Here is a 17,218-nt window from a genome sequence, read left to right as displayed (position 1 = left end):
AACCTTTTCATCACATTGTTGGTGGTTCTCCCATCATTTTGGAAAGACAGGAAGTGACCTCATTCCACTTCCAGTTTTGGGAAAGTGACAGGAAGTAACCCCTTTTGCACTTCCTGTTTTAGGAAAAATGCTATTTCTGCGTCTATAAAGTATAGGAAACCTTTCCCTTGCATTTTTAGATGCTCTCCCATCAACGGGGAGCCATTTCGGAAGGACAGGAAGTGACCTCATTCCACTTCCTGTTTCAGGAAAAATGACAGGAAGTGACCCTATTTCCGTTTCCTCTAGGCACAGTCCTTTCCGGCAGCACAAAACGAAGGACAAGAACGAGATCGACCGCATGACGCTCACGACGGTAATTAATTAATTACGTTTGACGAGTCGGCCATCTTGGATCTTGTCGGGATTGTCTAGGAAGTGGCCATGTTTCTCTCTCTTCCTGTAGAACGTGGAATTGCCGGATGTGTTTTCTCCGGAACTCAAGTCTCTGTTGGAAGGACTCCTCCTGCGGGACGTCGGCAAGAGGCTCGGGTGCAAAGGTCGCGGGTGAGGCGGCGGCCATCTTGCTTTGCAATATATTTAATTAATTAATTAATATTCATATAATTAAAATATTTTAATTTCCCCCTCGTTTATTCCCCAGGGCCCAGGAAGTGAAGGAGCACCTTTTCTTCAAAGGGATCGAATGGCAGCATGTCTGTCTCCAAAGGGTGAGCTTCCTGTCTGGACAGGAAGTGACCTCATTCCACTTCCTGTTTTTGGAAAATGATTTTTTTCTGGGTCTAAATGATATAGGAAGTCTTCGTCACATTTTTAGATGTTCTCCCATCATTGGGGGCCATTTCTGAATGACAGGAAGTGAATTTCTCATGACAGGAAGTGACTCATTCCACTTCCTGTTTTTGGATAAAATGTTTATTCTGGGTCTAGACAGTACAGGAAGACTTTTTGTTGCACTCCTAGATGCTCTCCCACCATTGAGGGCCATTGGGAAGTGATTTTCTAATGACAGGAAGTGACTCATTCCACTTCCGGTTTTGGGAAAAAATGCTTTTCTGGGTCCAAATAATATAGGAAGTCCTTTTAGATGCCCTCTCATCATTTGGGGAGCATTTTGGAATGACAGGAAGTGACTTTGAAATAACAGGAAGTGACCTGTTCAACTTCCTGTTTTTGGAAAAAATGTTTTTTCTGGGTCTAGACTATATAGGAAGTCTTCCCTTCACATTCCAAGATGCTCTTCTATCATTGGGGGCCATTTTGGGATGACAGGAAGTGACCCGTTCCACTTCCTGTTTTTGGAAAAATGTTTTTTCTGGGTCTAGACAGTATAGCAAGTCTTTCTGTCACATTTTTAGATGCTCTCCCATCTTTGGGGGCCATTTTGGTATGACAGGAAGTGACCTCATTCCACTTCCTGTTTTTGGGAAATTTCCTTTTTTCGGTCCAGACACTATAGGAAGTCTTTCTTTAAATGCTGTCTCATAATTTGGGGCCATTTTGGAATGACAGGAAGTGACTTTGGAATGACAGGAAGTGACCCATTCCACTTCCTGTTTTGGGGAAATTTCCTTTTTTCCGGGCCAGACAGTATAGGAAGACTTTCTGTGACATTTTAGAGGCCCTCCCATCATTGGGAGCCATTTTGGAATGACAGGAAGTGACTTTGGAATGACAGGAAGTGACCCATTCCACTTCCTGTTTTGGGGAAATTTCCTTTTTTCCGGTCCAGACAGTATAGGAAGACTTTCTGTGACATTTTAGAGGCCCTCCCATCATTGGGAGCCATTTTGGAATGACAGGAAGTGACTTTGGAATGACAGGAAGTGACCCATTCCACTTCCTGTTTTGGGGAAATTTCCTTTTTTCCGGTCCAGACAGTATAGGAAGACTTTCTGTGACATTTTAGAGGCCCTCCCATCATTGGGAGCCATTTTGGAATGACAGGAAGTGACTTTGGAATGACAGGAAGTGACCCATTCCACTTCCTGTTTTGGGGAAATTTCCTTTTTTCCGGTCCAGACAGTATAGGAAGTCTTTCTGTCTCATTTTAGATGCTCTCCCATAATTAGGGCCCATTTTGGGACGACAGGAAGTGACCTCATTCCACTTCCTGTCTGTACTTCCTTTTTCCCAGTACACCCCGCCCCTGGTTCCGCCCCGAGGGGAAGTCAACGCCGCCGACGCTTTCGATATCGGCTCCTTCGACGATGAAGACATCAAAGGCGTCAAGGTAAATATAATATTAATTATATAAATAAGAGATTAATAATAATAATAATAATATTAATATTAATGTTAATTTCCTAGTTACTGGACAGCGACCAGGAACTGTATAGGAACTTCCCGTTGGTCATCTCGGAGCGTTGGCAACAGGAAGTGACCGAAACCGTCTTCGAGGGGGTCAACGCCGAAATGGACAAGGTCGAATCCCGAAAACTGACCAAGAACAAAGAAGGTAAACATTTAATATTGTTATAAAATAAATATAATATATATATATAATATATAATTTATATATATTTAAATAAGATTATATATATATATATATAATCTTATTTAAATATGATTATTTATTACTACTAAATTTTATTTTTATTTTTTATTTTTATTACTGTATTTACTAATTTATTATTATTACAATAGTTACTATATATATATATATATGTATATAATCTAATATATATAATCTATAATATATATTTATATTTAAATAAGGTTTTATATATATATATAATCTTATTTAAATATGATTATTTATTACTACTAAATTTTATTTTTTTTATTACTGTATTTACTAATTTATTATTATTACAATAGTTACTATATATATATATATGTATATAATCTACTATATATATAATCTATAATATATATATATATATATATTTAAATAAGGTTTTATATATATATATATAATCTTATTTAAATATGATTATTTATTACTACTAAATTTTATTTTTATTTTTTGTTTTTATTATTACTGTATTTACTAATTTATTATTATTATTACAATATTTACTATACATATATATATATATAATCTTATTTAAAGCTGATTATTATTGCTAAATTTTATTTTTATTTTTATTATTAGTGTATTTACTAATTTATTATTATTACAATATTTACTATATATATATATAATCTTATTTAAATATGATTATTTATTATTACTAAATTTTATTTTTATTTTTATTTTTATTATTACTGTATTTACTAATTTATTTCTATTACAATATTTACTATATATATATATATATATATATATGTATATAATCTAATATATATATAATCTATAATATATATATATTTAAATAAGGTTATATATATATATAATCTTATTTAAATATGATTATTTATTACTACTAAATTTTATTTTTTATTTTTTATTTTTATTACTGTATTTACTAATTTATTATTATTACAATAGTTACTATATATATATATATATATATGTATATAATGTAATATATATATAATCTATAATATATATATATTTAAATAAGGTTTTATATATATATATATATATATATAATCTTATTTAAATATGATTATTTATTACTACTAAATTTTATTTTTATTTTTTGTTTTTATTATTACTGTATTTACTAGTTTATTATTATTACAATAGTTACTATATATATATATATATATGTATATAATCTAATATATATATAATCTATAATATATATATATATTTAAATAAGGTTTTATATATATATATATATAATCTTATTTAAATATGATTATTTATTACTACTAAATTTTATTTTTATTTTTGTTTTTATTATTACTGTATTTACTAATTTATTATTATTACAATAGTTACTATATATATATATATATGTATATAATCTATATAATATATATATATTTAAATAAGTTTTTATATATATATATAATCTTATTTAAATATGATTATTTATTACTACTAAATTTTATTTTTTTTATTACTGTATTTACTAATTTATTATTATTACAATAGTTACTATATATATATATATATATGTATATAATGTAATATATATATAATCTATAATATATATATATTTAAATAAGGTTATATATATATATAATCTTATTTAAATATGATTATTTATTACTACTAAATTTTATTTTTTATTTTTTATTTTTATTACTGTATTTACTAATTTATTATTATTACAATAGTTACTATATATATATATATATATGTATATAATCTAATATATATATAATCTATAATATATATATATTTAAATAAGGTTATATATATATATAAAATCTTATTTAAATATGATTATTTAATACTACTAAATTTTATTTTTATTTTTTATTTTTATTACTGTATTTACTAATTTATTATTATTATTACAATAGTTACTATATATATATATATATGTATATAATCTAATATATATAATTTATAATATATATATATTTAAATAAAGTTATATATATATATATATATATATATAATCTTATTTAAATATGATTATTTATTACTACTAAATTTTATTTTTATTTTTTGTTTTTATTATTACTGTATTTACTAATTTATTATTATTACAATAGTTACTATATATATATATATATATGTATATAATCTAATATATATATAATCTATAATATATATTTAAATAAGGTTATATATATATATAAAATCTTATTTAAATATGATTATTTATTACTACTAAAAAAATTTATTTTTTATTTTTATTACTGTATTTACTAATTTATTATTATTACAATAGTTACTATATATATATATATATATATATAATCTAATATATATATAATCTATAATATATATATATATATTTAAATAAGGTTATATATATATATAATCTTATTTAAATATGATTATTACTACTAAATTTTATTTTTATTTTTTATTTTTATTACTGTATTTACTAATTTATTATTATTACAATAGTTACTATATATATATATATATATATATATATAATCTAATATATATATAATCTATAATATATATATATATATATATATATATATATATATATATATGGTGTTATATATATATATATATATATATATATATATATATATATATAATCTTATTTAAATATGATTATTTATTACTACTAAATTTTATTTTTATTTTTTGTTTTTATTATTACTGTGTTTACTAATTTATTATTATTATTACAATATTTACTATACATATATATATATAATCTTATTTATAGCTGATTATTATTGCTAAATTTTATTTTTATTTTTATTATTAGTGTATTTACTAATTTATTATTACAATATTTACTATATATATATATATATAATCTTATTTAAATATGATTATTTATTATTACTAAATTTTATTTTTATTTTTATTTTTATTATTACTGTATTTACTAATTTATTATTATTACAATATTTACTATATATATATAATCTATAATATATATAATCTATAATATATATATATATATATATATTTAAATAAGATTATATACATATATATATAATCTTATTTAAATATGATTATTTATTACTACTAAATTTTATTTTTATTTTTTGTTTTTATTATTACTGTATTTACTAATTTATTATTATTATTACAATATTTACTATATATAATCTATAATATATATATATATATATAAAATCTTATTTAAATATGATTATTTATTATTAGTAAACAACTCCCCGAGCTAGTATATATCTATATCTATATATATCTATATCTATATAATGAAATATAGATATTATATATATATATATATATATAAAATAAAAGTGAATGTTTGTATGTATCTGTGTATGTGGCAGCTAGTAAATAATAATTAATAATAATGAATTTCCCTTTCCAGAATAATAAATAATTGAATAAACAACTCAATGCCGTCTACTAATAACCCGGGCACCGCCGGGTCCCCGAGCTAGTATATATCTATATCTATATATATCTATATCTATATAATGAAATATATATATAATATATATATATATATACTAGCTGTGCCCGGCCACGCGTTGCTGTGGCAAAGTGGTGGTGGTACTGGTTAAAAATTGTTGTGTAATTTTTATTTGACGTTATTTGCAATTTTTTAATTAATTTTATTGTAAGTTATCTTTTTAATTATTATATTTTATTATTTTCTTGTATTATTTTTAGTTATTTCCTGTTATTATAGTATTTTATTGTATTAATTTTTTAGTGTTTTTTATTATTTTTTATTGGGTTGCTAGGAGACCAAGTGGGAGGAGCTTAGCCGTCTAACTGGCAGCAATGGGATAAAAGCAATTATTCCTCTCTCTCTAATTAGGACTTTATTTTTCTTTTCTTTTTGTTGTCTCAACCTAGAGGCGTGGATGATGGGTTGTGTTGTCAAATTTCGAGGTTGGGGGGCCTGTAGTTTTGTTGTTTTGTGGGTTGCCGTGATGCCACCACCCTTTTATATATATATATATTGTTGTTTTGTGCGTTGCCGTGATGCCACCACCCTTTTATATATATATATATATATTGTTGTTTTGTGCGTTGCCGTGATGCCACCACCCTTTTATATATATATATATATATTGTTGTTTTGTGCGTTGCCGTGATGCCACCACCCTTTTATATATATATATATATATTGTTGTTTTGTGCGTTGCCGTGATGCCACCACCCTTTTATATATATATATATATATATATATTGTTGTTTTGTGCGTTGCCGTGATGCCACCACCCTTTTATATATATATATATATATATTGTTGTTTTGTGCGTTGCCGTGATGCCACCACCCTTTTATATATATATATATATTTTGTTGTTTTGTGCGTTGCCGTGATGCCACCACCCTTTTATATATATATATATTTTGTTGTTTTGTGCGTTGCTGTGATGCCACCACCCTTTTATATATATATATATATATTGTTGTTTTGTGCGTTGCCGTGATGCCACCACCCTTTTATATATATATATATATTGTTGTTTTGTGCGTTGCCGTGATGCCACCACCCTTTTATATATATATATATATATTGTTGTTTTGTGCGTTGCCGTGATGCCACCACCCTTATATATATATATATATTTTGTTGTTTTGTGCGTTGCCGTGATGCCACCACCCTTTTATATATATATATATATATTGTTGTTTTGTGCGTTGCCGTGATGCCACCACCCTTTTATATATATATATATATATATATTGTTGTTTTGTGCGTTGCCGTGATGCCACCACCCTTTTATATATATATATATATATATTGTTGTTTTGTGCGTTGCTGTGATGCCACCACCCTTTTATATATATATATATATATTGTTGTTTTGTGCGTTGCCGTGATGCCACCACCCTTTTATATATATATATATTTTGTTGTTTTGTGCGTTGCTGTGATGCCACCACCCTTTTATATATATATATATATATTGTTGTTTTGTGCGTTGCCGTGATGCCACCACCCTTTTATATATATATATATATATTGTTGTTTTGTGCGTTGCCGTGATGCCACCACCCTTTTATATATATATATATATATTGTTGTTTTGTGCGTTGCCGTGATGCCACCACCCTTTTATATATATATATATATATTGTTGTTTTGTGCGTTGCCGTGATGCCACCACCCTTTTATATATATATATATATATTGTTGTTTTGTGCGTTGCCGTGATGCCACCACCCTTTTATATATATATATATATATTGTTGTTTTGTGCGTTGCCGTGATGCCACCACCCTTTTATATATATATATATATATATATTGTTGTTTTGTGCGTTGCCGTGATGCCACCACCCTTTTATATATATATATATATATATTGTTGTTTTGTGCGTTGCCGTGATGCCACCACCCTTTTATATATATATATATATATTGTTGTTTTGTGCGTTGCCGTGATGCCACCACCCTTTTATATATATATATATATATTGTTGTTTTGTGCGTTGCCGTGATGCCACCACCCTTTTATATATATATATATATATTGTTGTTTTGTGCGTTGCCGTGATGCCACCACCCTTTTATATATATATATATATATTGTTGTTTTGTGCGTTGCCGTGATGCCACCACCCTTTTATATATATATATATATATTGTTGTTTTGTGCGTTGCCGTGATGCCACCACCCTTTTATATATATATATATATATTGTTGTTTTGTGCGTTGCCGTGATGCCACCACCCTTTTATATATATATATATATATATTGTTGTTTTGTGCGTTGCCGTGATGCCACCACCCTTTTATATATATATATATATTGTTGTTTTGTGCGTTGCCGTGATGCCACCACCCTTTTATATATATATATATTTTTTGTTGTTTTGTGCGTTGCCGTGATGCCACCACCCTTTTATATATATATATATATATATATTGTTGTTTTGTGCGTTGCCGTGATGCCACCACCCTTATATATATATATATATATTGTTGTTTTGTGCGTTGCCGTGATGCCACCACCCTTTTATATATATATATATATATATTGTTGTTTTGTGCGTTGCCGTGATGCCACCACCCTTTTATATATATATATATATATTGTTGTTTTGTGCGTTGCCGTGATGCCACCACCCTTTTATATATATATATATATATATTGTTGTTTTGTGCGTTGCCGTGATGCCACCACCCTTTTATATATATATATATATATATTGTTGTTTTGTGCGTTGCCGTGATGCCACCACCCTTTTATATATATATATATATTGTTGTTTTGTGCGTTGCCGTGATGCCACCACCCTTTTATATATATATATATATATTGTTGTTTTGTGCGTTGCCGTGATGCCACCACCCTTTTATATATATATATATATATTGTTGTTTTGTGCGTTGCCGTGATGCCACCACCCTTTTATATATATATATATATATTGTTGTTTTGTGCGTTGCCGTGATGCCACCACCCTTTTATATATATATATATATTGTTGTTTTGTGCGTTGCCGTGATGCCACCACCCTTTTATATATATATATATATATTGTTGTTTTGTGCGTTGCCGTGATGCCACCACCCTTTTATATATATATATATATATTGTTGTTTTGTGCGTTGCCGTGATGCCACCACCCTTTTATATATATATATATATATTGTTGTTTTGTGCGTTGCCGTGATGCCACCACCCTTATATATATATATATATATATATATATTGTTGTTTTGTGCGTTGCCGTGATGCCACCACCCTTTTATATATATATATATATATTGTTGTTTTGTGCGTTGCCGTGATGCCACCACCCTTTTATATATATATATATATATTGTTGTTTTGTGCGTTGCCGTGATGCCACCACCCTTTTATATATATATATATATATTGTTGTTTTGTGCGTTGCCGTGATGCCACCACCCTTATATATATATATATATATATATATATTGTTGTTTTGTGCGTTGCCGTGATGCCACCACCCTTTTATATATATATATATATATTGTTGTTTTGTGCGTTGCCGTGATGCCACCACCCTTTTATATATATATATATATATTGTTGTTTTGTGCGTTGCCGTGATGCCACCACCCTTTTATATATATATATATATATTGTTGTTTTGTGCGTTGCCGTGATGCCACCACCCTTATATATATATATATATATATATATATTGTTGTTTTGTGCGTTGCCGTGATGCCACCACCCTTTTATATATATATATATATATTGTTGTTTTGTGCGTTGCCGTGATGCCACCACCCTTTTATATATATATATATATATTGTTGTTTTGTGCGTTGCCGTGATGCCACCACCCTTTTATATATATATAAAAGGGTGGTGGCATCACGGCAACGCACAAAACAACAAAACTACAGGCCCCCCAACCTCGAAATGTGACAACACAACCCATATATATATAATAAAAGTGAATGTTTGTATGTATGTGGGTATGTATGTATCTGTGTATGTGGCAGCTAGTAAATAATAATTAATAATAATGAATTTCTCTTTCCAGAATAATAAATAATTGAAATAATAATAATAATAACAATAATAAATACATGAAAAAAATAATAAGGAATAATAAATAATTGAAAATAATAACTAATAATAATAATGAATAATAATTAATTTCATTTTCCAGATTACGCCCTGGGGAAGGACTGCATTATGCACGGCTATATGTCGAAATTGGGAAATCCTTTCCTGACGCAATGGCAACGACGGTATTTCTATCTTTTCCCGAACCGACTCGAATGGCACACGGAAGGAGACCCGCGGGTATTATTGATATTATTTCCTGTTAATAATTATTATCAATTATCAGTTAATACATATAGTAATTGCCATTGTTGTGTGACGACCCCAGTCTAGAACAGCGATATTCGACTAATGTAAACTTATATTAAACTTATATTTTTGTATTATTTTTTATATTATTTTTATATATTTGGCATTGTTATTATTTCCTGTTAATAATTATTATCAATTATCAGTTAATTATTGTGTGACGACCCCAGTCAAGAACAGCGATATTCGACTAATGAAAACTTATATTAAACTTATATTTTTGTATTATTTTTTATATTATTTTTATATATTTGGCATTGTTATTATTTCCTGTTAATAATTATTATCAATTATCAGTTAATTATTGTGTGACGACCCCAGTCAAGAACAGCGATATTCGACTAATGAAAACTTATATTAAACTTATATTTTTGTATTATTTTTTATATTATTTTTATATATTTGGCATTGTTATTATTTCCTGTTAATAATGATTATTAATTATCAGTTAATTATTGTGTGATGACCCCAGTCAAGAACAGCGATATTCGACTAATGTAAACTTACATTAAACTTATAGTTTTATATTATATTTTGAAATTATTTTTATATATTTGGCATTGTTATTATTTCCTGTTAATAATGATTATTAATTATCAGTTAATTATTGTGTGATGACCCCAGTCTAGAACAGCGATATTCGACTAATGTAAACTTACATTAAACTTATAGTTTTATATTATATTTTGAAATTATTTTTATATATTTGGCATTGTTATTATTTCCTGTTAATAATGATTATTAATTATCAGTTAATTATTGTGTGACGACCCCAGTCTAGAACAGCGATATTCGACTAATGAAAACTTATATTAAACTTATATTTTTGTATTATTTTTTATATTATTTTTATATATTTGGCATTGTTATTATTTCCTGTTAATAATGATTATTAATTATCAGTTAATTATTGTGTGATGACCCCAGTCTAGAACAGCGATATTCGACTAATGTAAACTTACATTAAACTTATAGTTTTCTATTATATTTTAAAATTATTTTTATATATTTGGCATTGTTATTATTTCCTGTTAATAATGATTATTAATTATCAGTTAATTATTGTGTGACGACCCCAGTCTAGAACAGCGATATTCGACTAATGTAAACATATATTAAACTTATATATTTTTTAATTTATTTATTTTTTACTAATTTATTTACCAAAGTATTATTTTTTGACTTAAATTATTCCTATTATTTGACTTACTTTATTCTTAGTATTTTTACTGAATTTAATTTATTTTTTATATATTTTTAAATATTTTTATATTATTTTGTATATATTGTTATTTATTTACCAATGTATTCTTCTTTAACTTACATATTATTTATTTTTATTACTATTGGTATATTATTAATTATTATTCAATTAAATATTGTTATGGTTTTATTATTTGTATTATTATTTTTATTATTGAATTAAATATTATTTTATTATTTATTACTTATTATTCAATTAAATATTATGGTTTTATTATTTGTATTATATTATTTTTATTGAATTAAATACTAATATTTTATTATTACTTATTATTATATTAAATATTGTTATGGTTTTATGATTTGTATTATATTATTTTTTATTGAATTAAATATTATTATTTTATTATTACTTATTATTCAATTAAATATTGTTATGGTTTTATTATTTGTATTATATTATTTTTATTGAATTAAATACTAATATTTTATTATTACTTATTATTATATTAAATATTGTTATGGTTTTATGATTTGTACAATATTATTTTTATTATTAAATTAAATATTATTATTTTATTATTACTTATTATTCAATTACATATTGTTATGGTTTTATTATTTGTATTATATTATTTTTATTGAATTAAATATTATTATTTTATTATTACTTATTCAATTAAATATTATGGTTTTACAATATTATTTTTATTATTAAATTAAATACTAATATTTTATTATTACTTATCATTCAATTAAATGTTATGGTTTTATGATTTGTACTATATTATTTTTATTATTAAATTAAATACTAATAATTTATTATTACTTATTATTCAATTAAATATTGTTATGGTTTTATTATTTGTACAATATTATTTTTATTATTAAATTAAATACTAATAATTTATTATTACTTATCATTCAATTAAATATTGTTATGGTTTTATTATTTGTATTATATTATTTTTATTATTAAATTAAATACTATTATTTTATTATTAATTATTATTCAATTAAATATTGCTATGGTTTTATTATTTCTATTATGTTATTTTTATTATTGAATTAAATACTATTACGTATTTTGTTACTATTTATTATTCAAAATTATTAATTTTTCATTGTTAATAACCCACTAGGACGGGAACAGCGATATTTGACTATATTGTGTGTGTGTTAACATATTTATATTTATTATTAATTATTTATAAATATTTATTAATTGTGACTATTGTAATTATTTTCAATTGTAATTATTACTTGTAATTATTTATAAATAATTATTAATTTATTAATTATTTATAAATATTTTTTAACTTGCTGCAACCCCGTTTTAGGATATCTGGCGCACTTACACAAAAAAGCACAAACGGGTAAGGAAAACAATTTTAATAATAATAATAATAATAATAATAATAATAATAATAATAATAATAATATAGTATATTATTATTATTAGTTTATTATTATTATTATTATTATTATTATTATTATTATTATTATTATTATTATTATCCCTGTGCCAGAATTCCTGATTTTTTATATTTTTGGCATCTCTAAAAATTTTGTTTTTCTTTATAATAAACAAACAAATAAATAAATAAAATAAAATAATAATATAACATGATTGGGTAATCTTAATTCAAATAAATAATATTAATTTATCTAATTCTTTATTCAATTAAGTAATATTCAAATATAAATAAATAATATATGGTGAAATAAATAAATAAACAATTTTCCTGTATTCATTATCAATGTTTTTATTAGTTTATTATTATTTCTTTTTGTATTATTATATTTTTTTATTCATATATACAATAGGGTAATAATAATTAGTAATAATCAAATAAAATTTATTAAATGCTATAATAATATTTAATAAAATAATGTTTAATATAATAACAATAAATTATAAATAATAACATAATATTTAAAAAAATATAATACATTTAATAAAATAATGTTTAATATAATAACAATAAATTATAAATAATAACATAATATTTAATAAAAATATAATACATTTAATAAAATAATGTTTAATATAATAACAATAAATTATAAATAATAACATAATATTTAATAAAAATATAATACATTTAATAAAAAGTAATATTTAATAATAATAATACATTAGAAATAATAATATTTAATAAAATAATATTTAATAAAATAAATAGCAATTATAAATTAGAAACAATACAATAATATTCAATAACGTAATAAAAAATAATAATTAATACAAATAAATAATGTGTAAATAGAAATAATAATAATATTTAAATAATAATAATTAATAAAAATATATAATACAATAATATTTAATAAAACCATATGTAATAAAATAATATTTAATAATAATAATAATAAATTATTTTTAAAATATTATTTCTATTTTATTATTTGTTTGTTTTAAATATTATTTTATTACATATTATTTCTAATATAATATTTAATAAAAATATAATAAAATATATTTAATAAAGTAATAATAATAAATTAGAAATAATACAATAATGTTCAATTAAACAATATGTAATAAAATAAATAATAATAGTAAATAGAAATAATAATGCTATAAAAATAATAGTTAATAAAATATATAATTAAATTATATCTGTATCTATATATATATAGTAAATATTAAGGGATAAATAATACATATAATATTTAATAAAATGATATATAACATCCCGCAATTTGTGTTTCCTCGTCCTGTGTTTTGATTTGTAGATATTAGAACCGCCTCCAAAATCATTCCATTTATTATTTTTACTTATTTAACTATTTATTATAAATATTAGCTAGTAATAATCAATAATTAAAAATAATATATAATAGAATAATATGTTTACAGTAGTTGAATATTCTTAAATAATAAAGTAAATAAAAGTAAAATAATATTATTATTAATAAATTTTAATAATAATAATAAATTTAATAATTATATATATATATATATATATATATATATATATATATAAAAACATATTTTTTTACTTATTTATTTACCAATGTATTCTTCTTTGACTTACTTAATAGGAATCTATTATTTGACTTACTTTATTCTTAGTATTTTTACTTAATTTATTATTTTTACTTATTTAACTATTTATTATAAATATTAGCTAGTAATAATCAATAATTAAAAATAATATATAATATAATAATATGTTTACAGTAGTTGAATATTCTTCAATAATAAAGTAAATAAAAGTAAAATAATATTATTATTAATAAATTTTAATAATAATAATAATAAATTTAATAATGATATTACATATATATATATATAGTAAACATATTTTTTTATTTTTTTATTTACCAATGTATTCTTCTTTGACTTAATAGGAATCTATTATTTGACTTACTTTATTCTTAGTATTTTTACTTAATTTATTATTATTACTTATTTAACTATTTATTATAAATATTAGCTAGTAATAATTAATAATTAAAAATAATATATAATATAATAATAATATGTTTACAGTAGTTGAATATTCTTCAATAATAAAGTAAATAAAAGTAAAATATTATTATTAATAATAAATTTTAATAATAATAATAAATTTGATAATAATTAATATAATAATAATATGTTTACAGTAGTTGAATATTCTTCAATAATAAAGTAAATAAAATTAAAATATTATTATTAATAAATTTTAATAATAATAATAATAATAATAATTAATAATAATAATTATATTCTAGCAAAGTGTGTTGACGATGGAGCAGATCCTGTCGGTAGAGGAAACGCTTTTCCGGGACAGGAAGTGCATCTCGTTCCGGATCAAAGGCGGGAAGCAGTTCGTCCTCCAGTGCGAGGTTAATATTTTTTTGTTATCATTATTATTATTTTATATTTATTTTAATATTTTATATTTTATATTAATATTAAATATTTATATTTATATTAATTTTAATATTTAATATTTAATATTTATTTTAATATATTTTAATATTAAAATATAATAAAATTATTATTATTATATTTATATTTTACTAGCTTGGGGATTATGGGATTTGTAGTACCATTAATACATTATTTGCCTGTGTTCCAAGTTTAGTCTATATCCAATGCCAGCTGGGTTCAGTAGGTGCAGGTGAACTACAACTTCCATATGGAAGTCCCATCATCCATGGTCAATCCAACCCCAAACTGCACCAGGACGTAAAGTGGGTCATGGGGTGTCGATGTGCCAAGTTTGGTCCCGGTCAGTCATTCATGGGGGTCACAGTGGCCTCAGGAAGTGAGTGAAGGTACTATAAATCCCATCATCCATGGTCCATCCTCCCCCAAACCACATCAGGACGTAGAGTGGGTCATGGGGTGTCGATGTGCCAAGTTTGGTCCCGGTCAGACATTCGTGGGGGTCACAGTGGTCTCTGGAAGTGAGTGAAGGTACTGCAAGTCCCATCATCCATGGTCCAAACTCTTCTAAACCACACCAGGATGTAATGGGGCCTCTGTGTCCCAAGTTTGGAACTGATTCATTGTTAGTAAGAGTCGCAGTGCTCTCAGGAAGCCAGTGAAGGTATTGCAAGTCCCATCGTCCATGGCCCATCGTCCTCCAAACTTCACCAGGGTATAGAGTGGGTCATGGCGCCAGGATGTAAAGTGGGTCATGGGGGTCCTGTGTACCAAGTTTGGTCCAGGTCCATCATTCGTGGTGGTCTCAGTGGTCTCTGGAATTTAGTGATGATATTACAAATCCCATCATCCATGGTCCAAACTCCCCAAAACATCAACAGGACGTAGAGTGGATCATGGGGCATCTGTGTGCCAAGTTTGGTCCTGGTCCGTCATTCATGAGGGTCACAATGGTCTCTGGAAGTGAGTGAAGGTACTACAAATCCCATCATCCAGGGTCCAAACTGCACCAGGATGTAAAGTGGGTTATGGGGCATCTGTGTGCCAAGTTTGGTCCTGGTCCGTCATTTGTGAGGGTCACAGTGACCTCTGGAAGTGCGTGATGGTACTACAAATCCCATCATCCATGGACCAAACTCCCCCAAACTGCACCAGGACGTAGAGTGGGTCATGGGGGTCCTGTGTGCCAAGTTTGGTCCCGGTCCGTCATTCATGGGAGTCACAGTAGTCTCTGGAAGTGAGTGAAGGTACTACAAATCCCATCATCCATGGTCCAAACTCCCCGAAACATCAACAGGATGTAGAGTGGATCATGGGGCATCTGTGTGCCAAGTTTGGTCCCGGTGCACCATAGGGAAGGGCAGGAAACGGGATAATGAAGAGACAGTGGGCGGAGCTATGCAAATCAGGAGAGAGGAACCCTGGGAGGCGATGCTCGCCGTAACCTAAAACACCGTTCATTTTTCCAGAGCGACCCCGAGTTCGTCCAATGGAAAAAAGAGTTGACGGAGGCTTTCCTGGACGCCCAGAAGCTGTTCCGACGAGCCCCGAAGTTCCTGAACAAATTAGTGAAATGATTAATTAATTATGCGGCTCGTTAGGAAAAACGAGTCCGGGATAAAAGGCGGAAACGAGTACTGAACTCTGTCTCGTTATTTCAATTTAATTTAATTTTTTAAGTGATTTAATTCTGGGATAAAAGACGGAAACGAGTATTGAGCTCTTGTCTCGTTATTTCAATTTAATTTAATTTAATTTAATTTTGAACTCTTGTCTCGTTATTTTATTTTAATTTAATTTTTTAAGTAATTTAATTCTGGGATAAAAGACGGAAACGAGTACTGAACTCTGTCTCGTTAT

At 25.5% G+C, this 17,218-nt stretch overlaps 1 protein-coding gene across 3 annotated transcripts in view; it reads left to right on the top strand.

The window, feature by feature from the left end:
- The window catches only part of grk3 (G protein-coupled receptor kinase 3), a 49,811-nt gene extending 32,740 nt beyond the window's left edge, over window positions 1–17,071 (top strand). For 2 of the 3 annotated variants that reach the window (XM_062966577.1, XM_062966578.1), the window contains exons 14-21: window positions 289–355; window positions 446–546; window positions 644–710; window positions 2,138–2,233; window positions 2,311–2,458; window positions 10,067–10,203; window positions 15,199–15,312; window positions 16,828–17,071. In XM_062966577.1, coding sequence (XP_062822647.1) covers window positions 289–355; window positions 446–546; window positions 644–710; window positions 2,138–2,233; window positions 2,311–2,458; window positions 10,067–10,203; window positions 15,199–15,312; window positions 16,828–16,935 — 838 coding nt within the window. In that variant the 3' untranslated portion in view covers window positions 16,936–17,071. Of the gene's footprint in view, window positions 1–288; window positions 356–445; window positions 547–643; window positions 711–2,137; window positions 2,234–2,310; window positions 2,459–10,066; window positions 10,204–12,815; window positions 12,852–15,198; window positions 15,313–16,827 lie in introns of all 3 variants that reach the window. The other variant, XM_062966576.1, reaches the window with a different exon arrangement.
- The last annotated feature ends 147 nt before the right edge of the window (window positions 17,072–17,218 follow it).

The sequence above is a fragment of the Anolis carolinensis genome, unplaced genomic scaffold (genome assembly GCF_035594765.1).
Source record: "Anolis carolinensis isolate JA03-04 unplaced genomic scaffold, rAnoCar3.1.pri scaffold_24, whole genome shotgun sequence".
Taxonomy (NCBI): Eukaryota; Metazoa; Chordata; class Lepidosauria; order Squamata; family Dactyloidae; genus Anolis; species Anolis carolinensis.
Note: the sequence above shows the minus strand (reverse complement) of the source record. Positions and strands in the feature narration are given on the sequence as shown.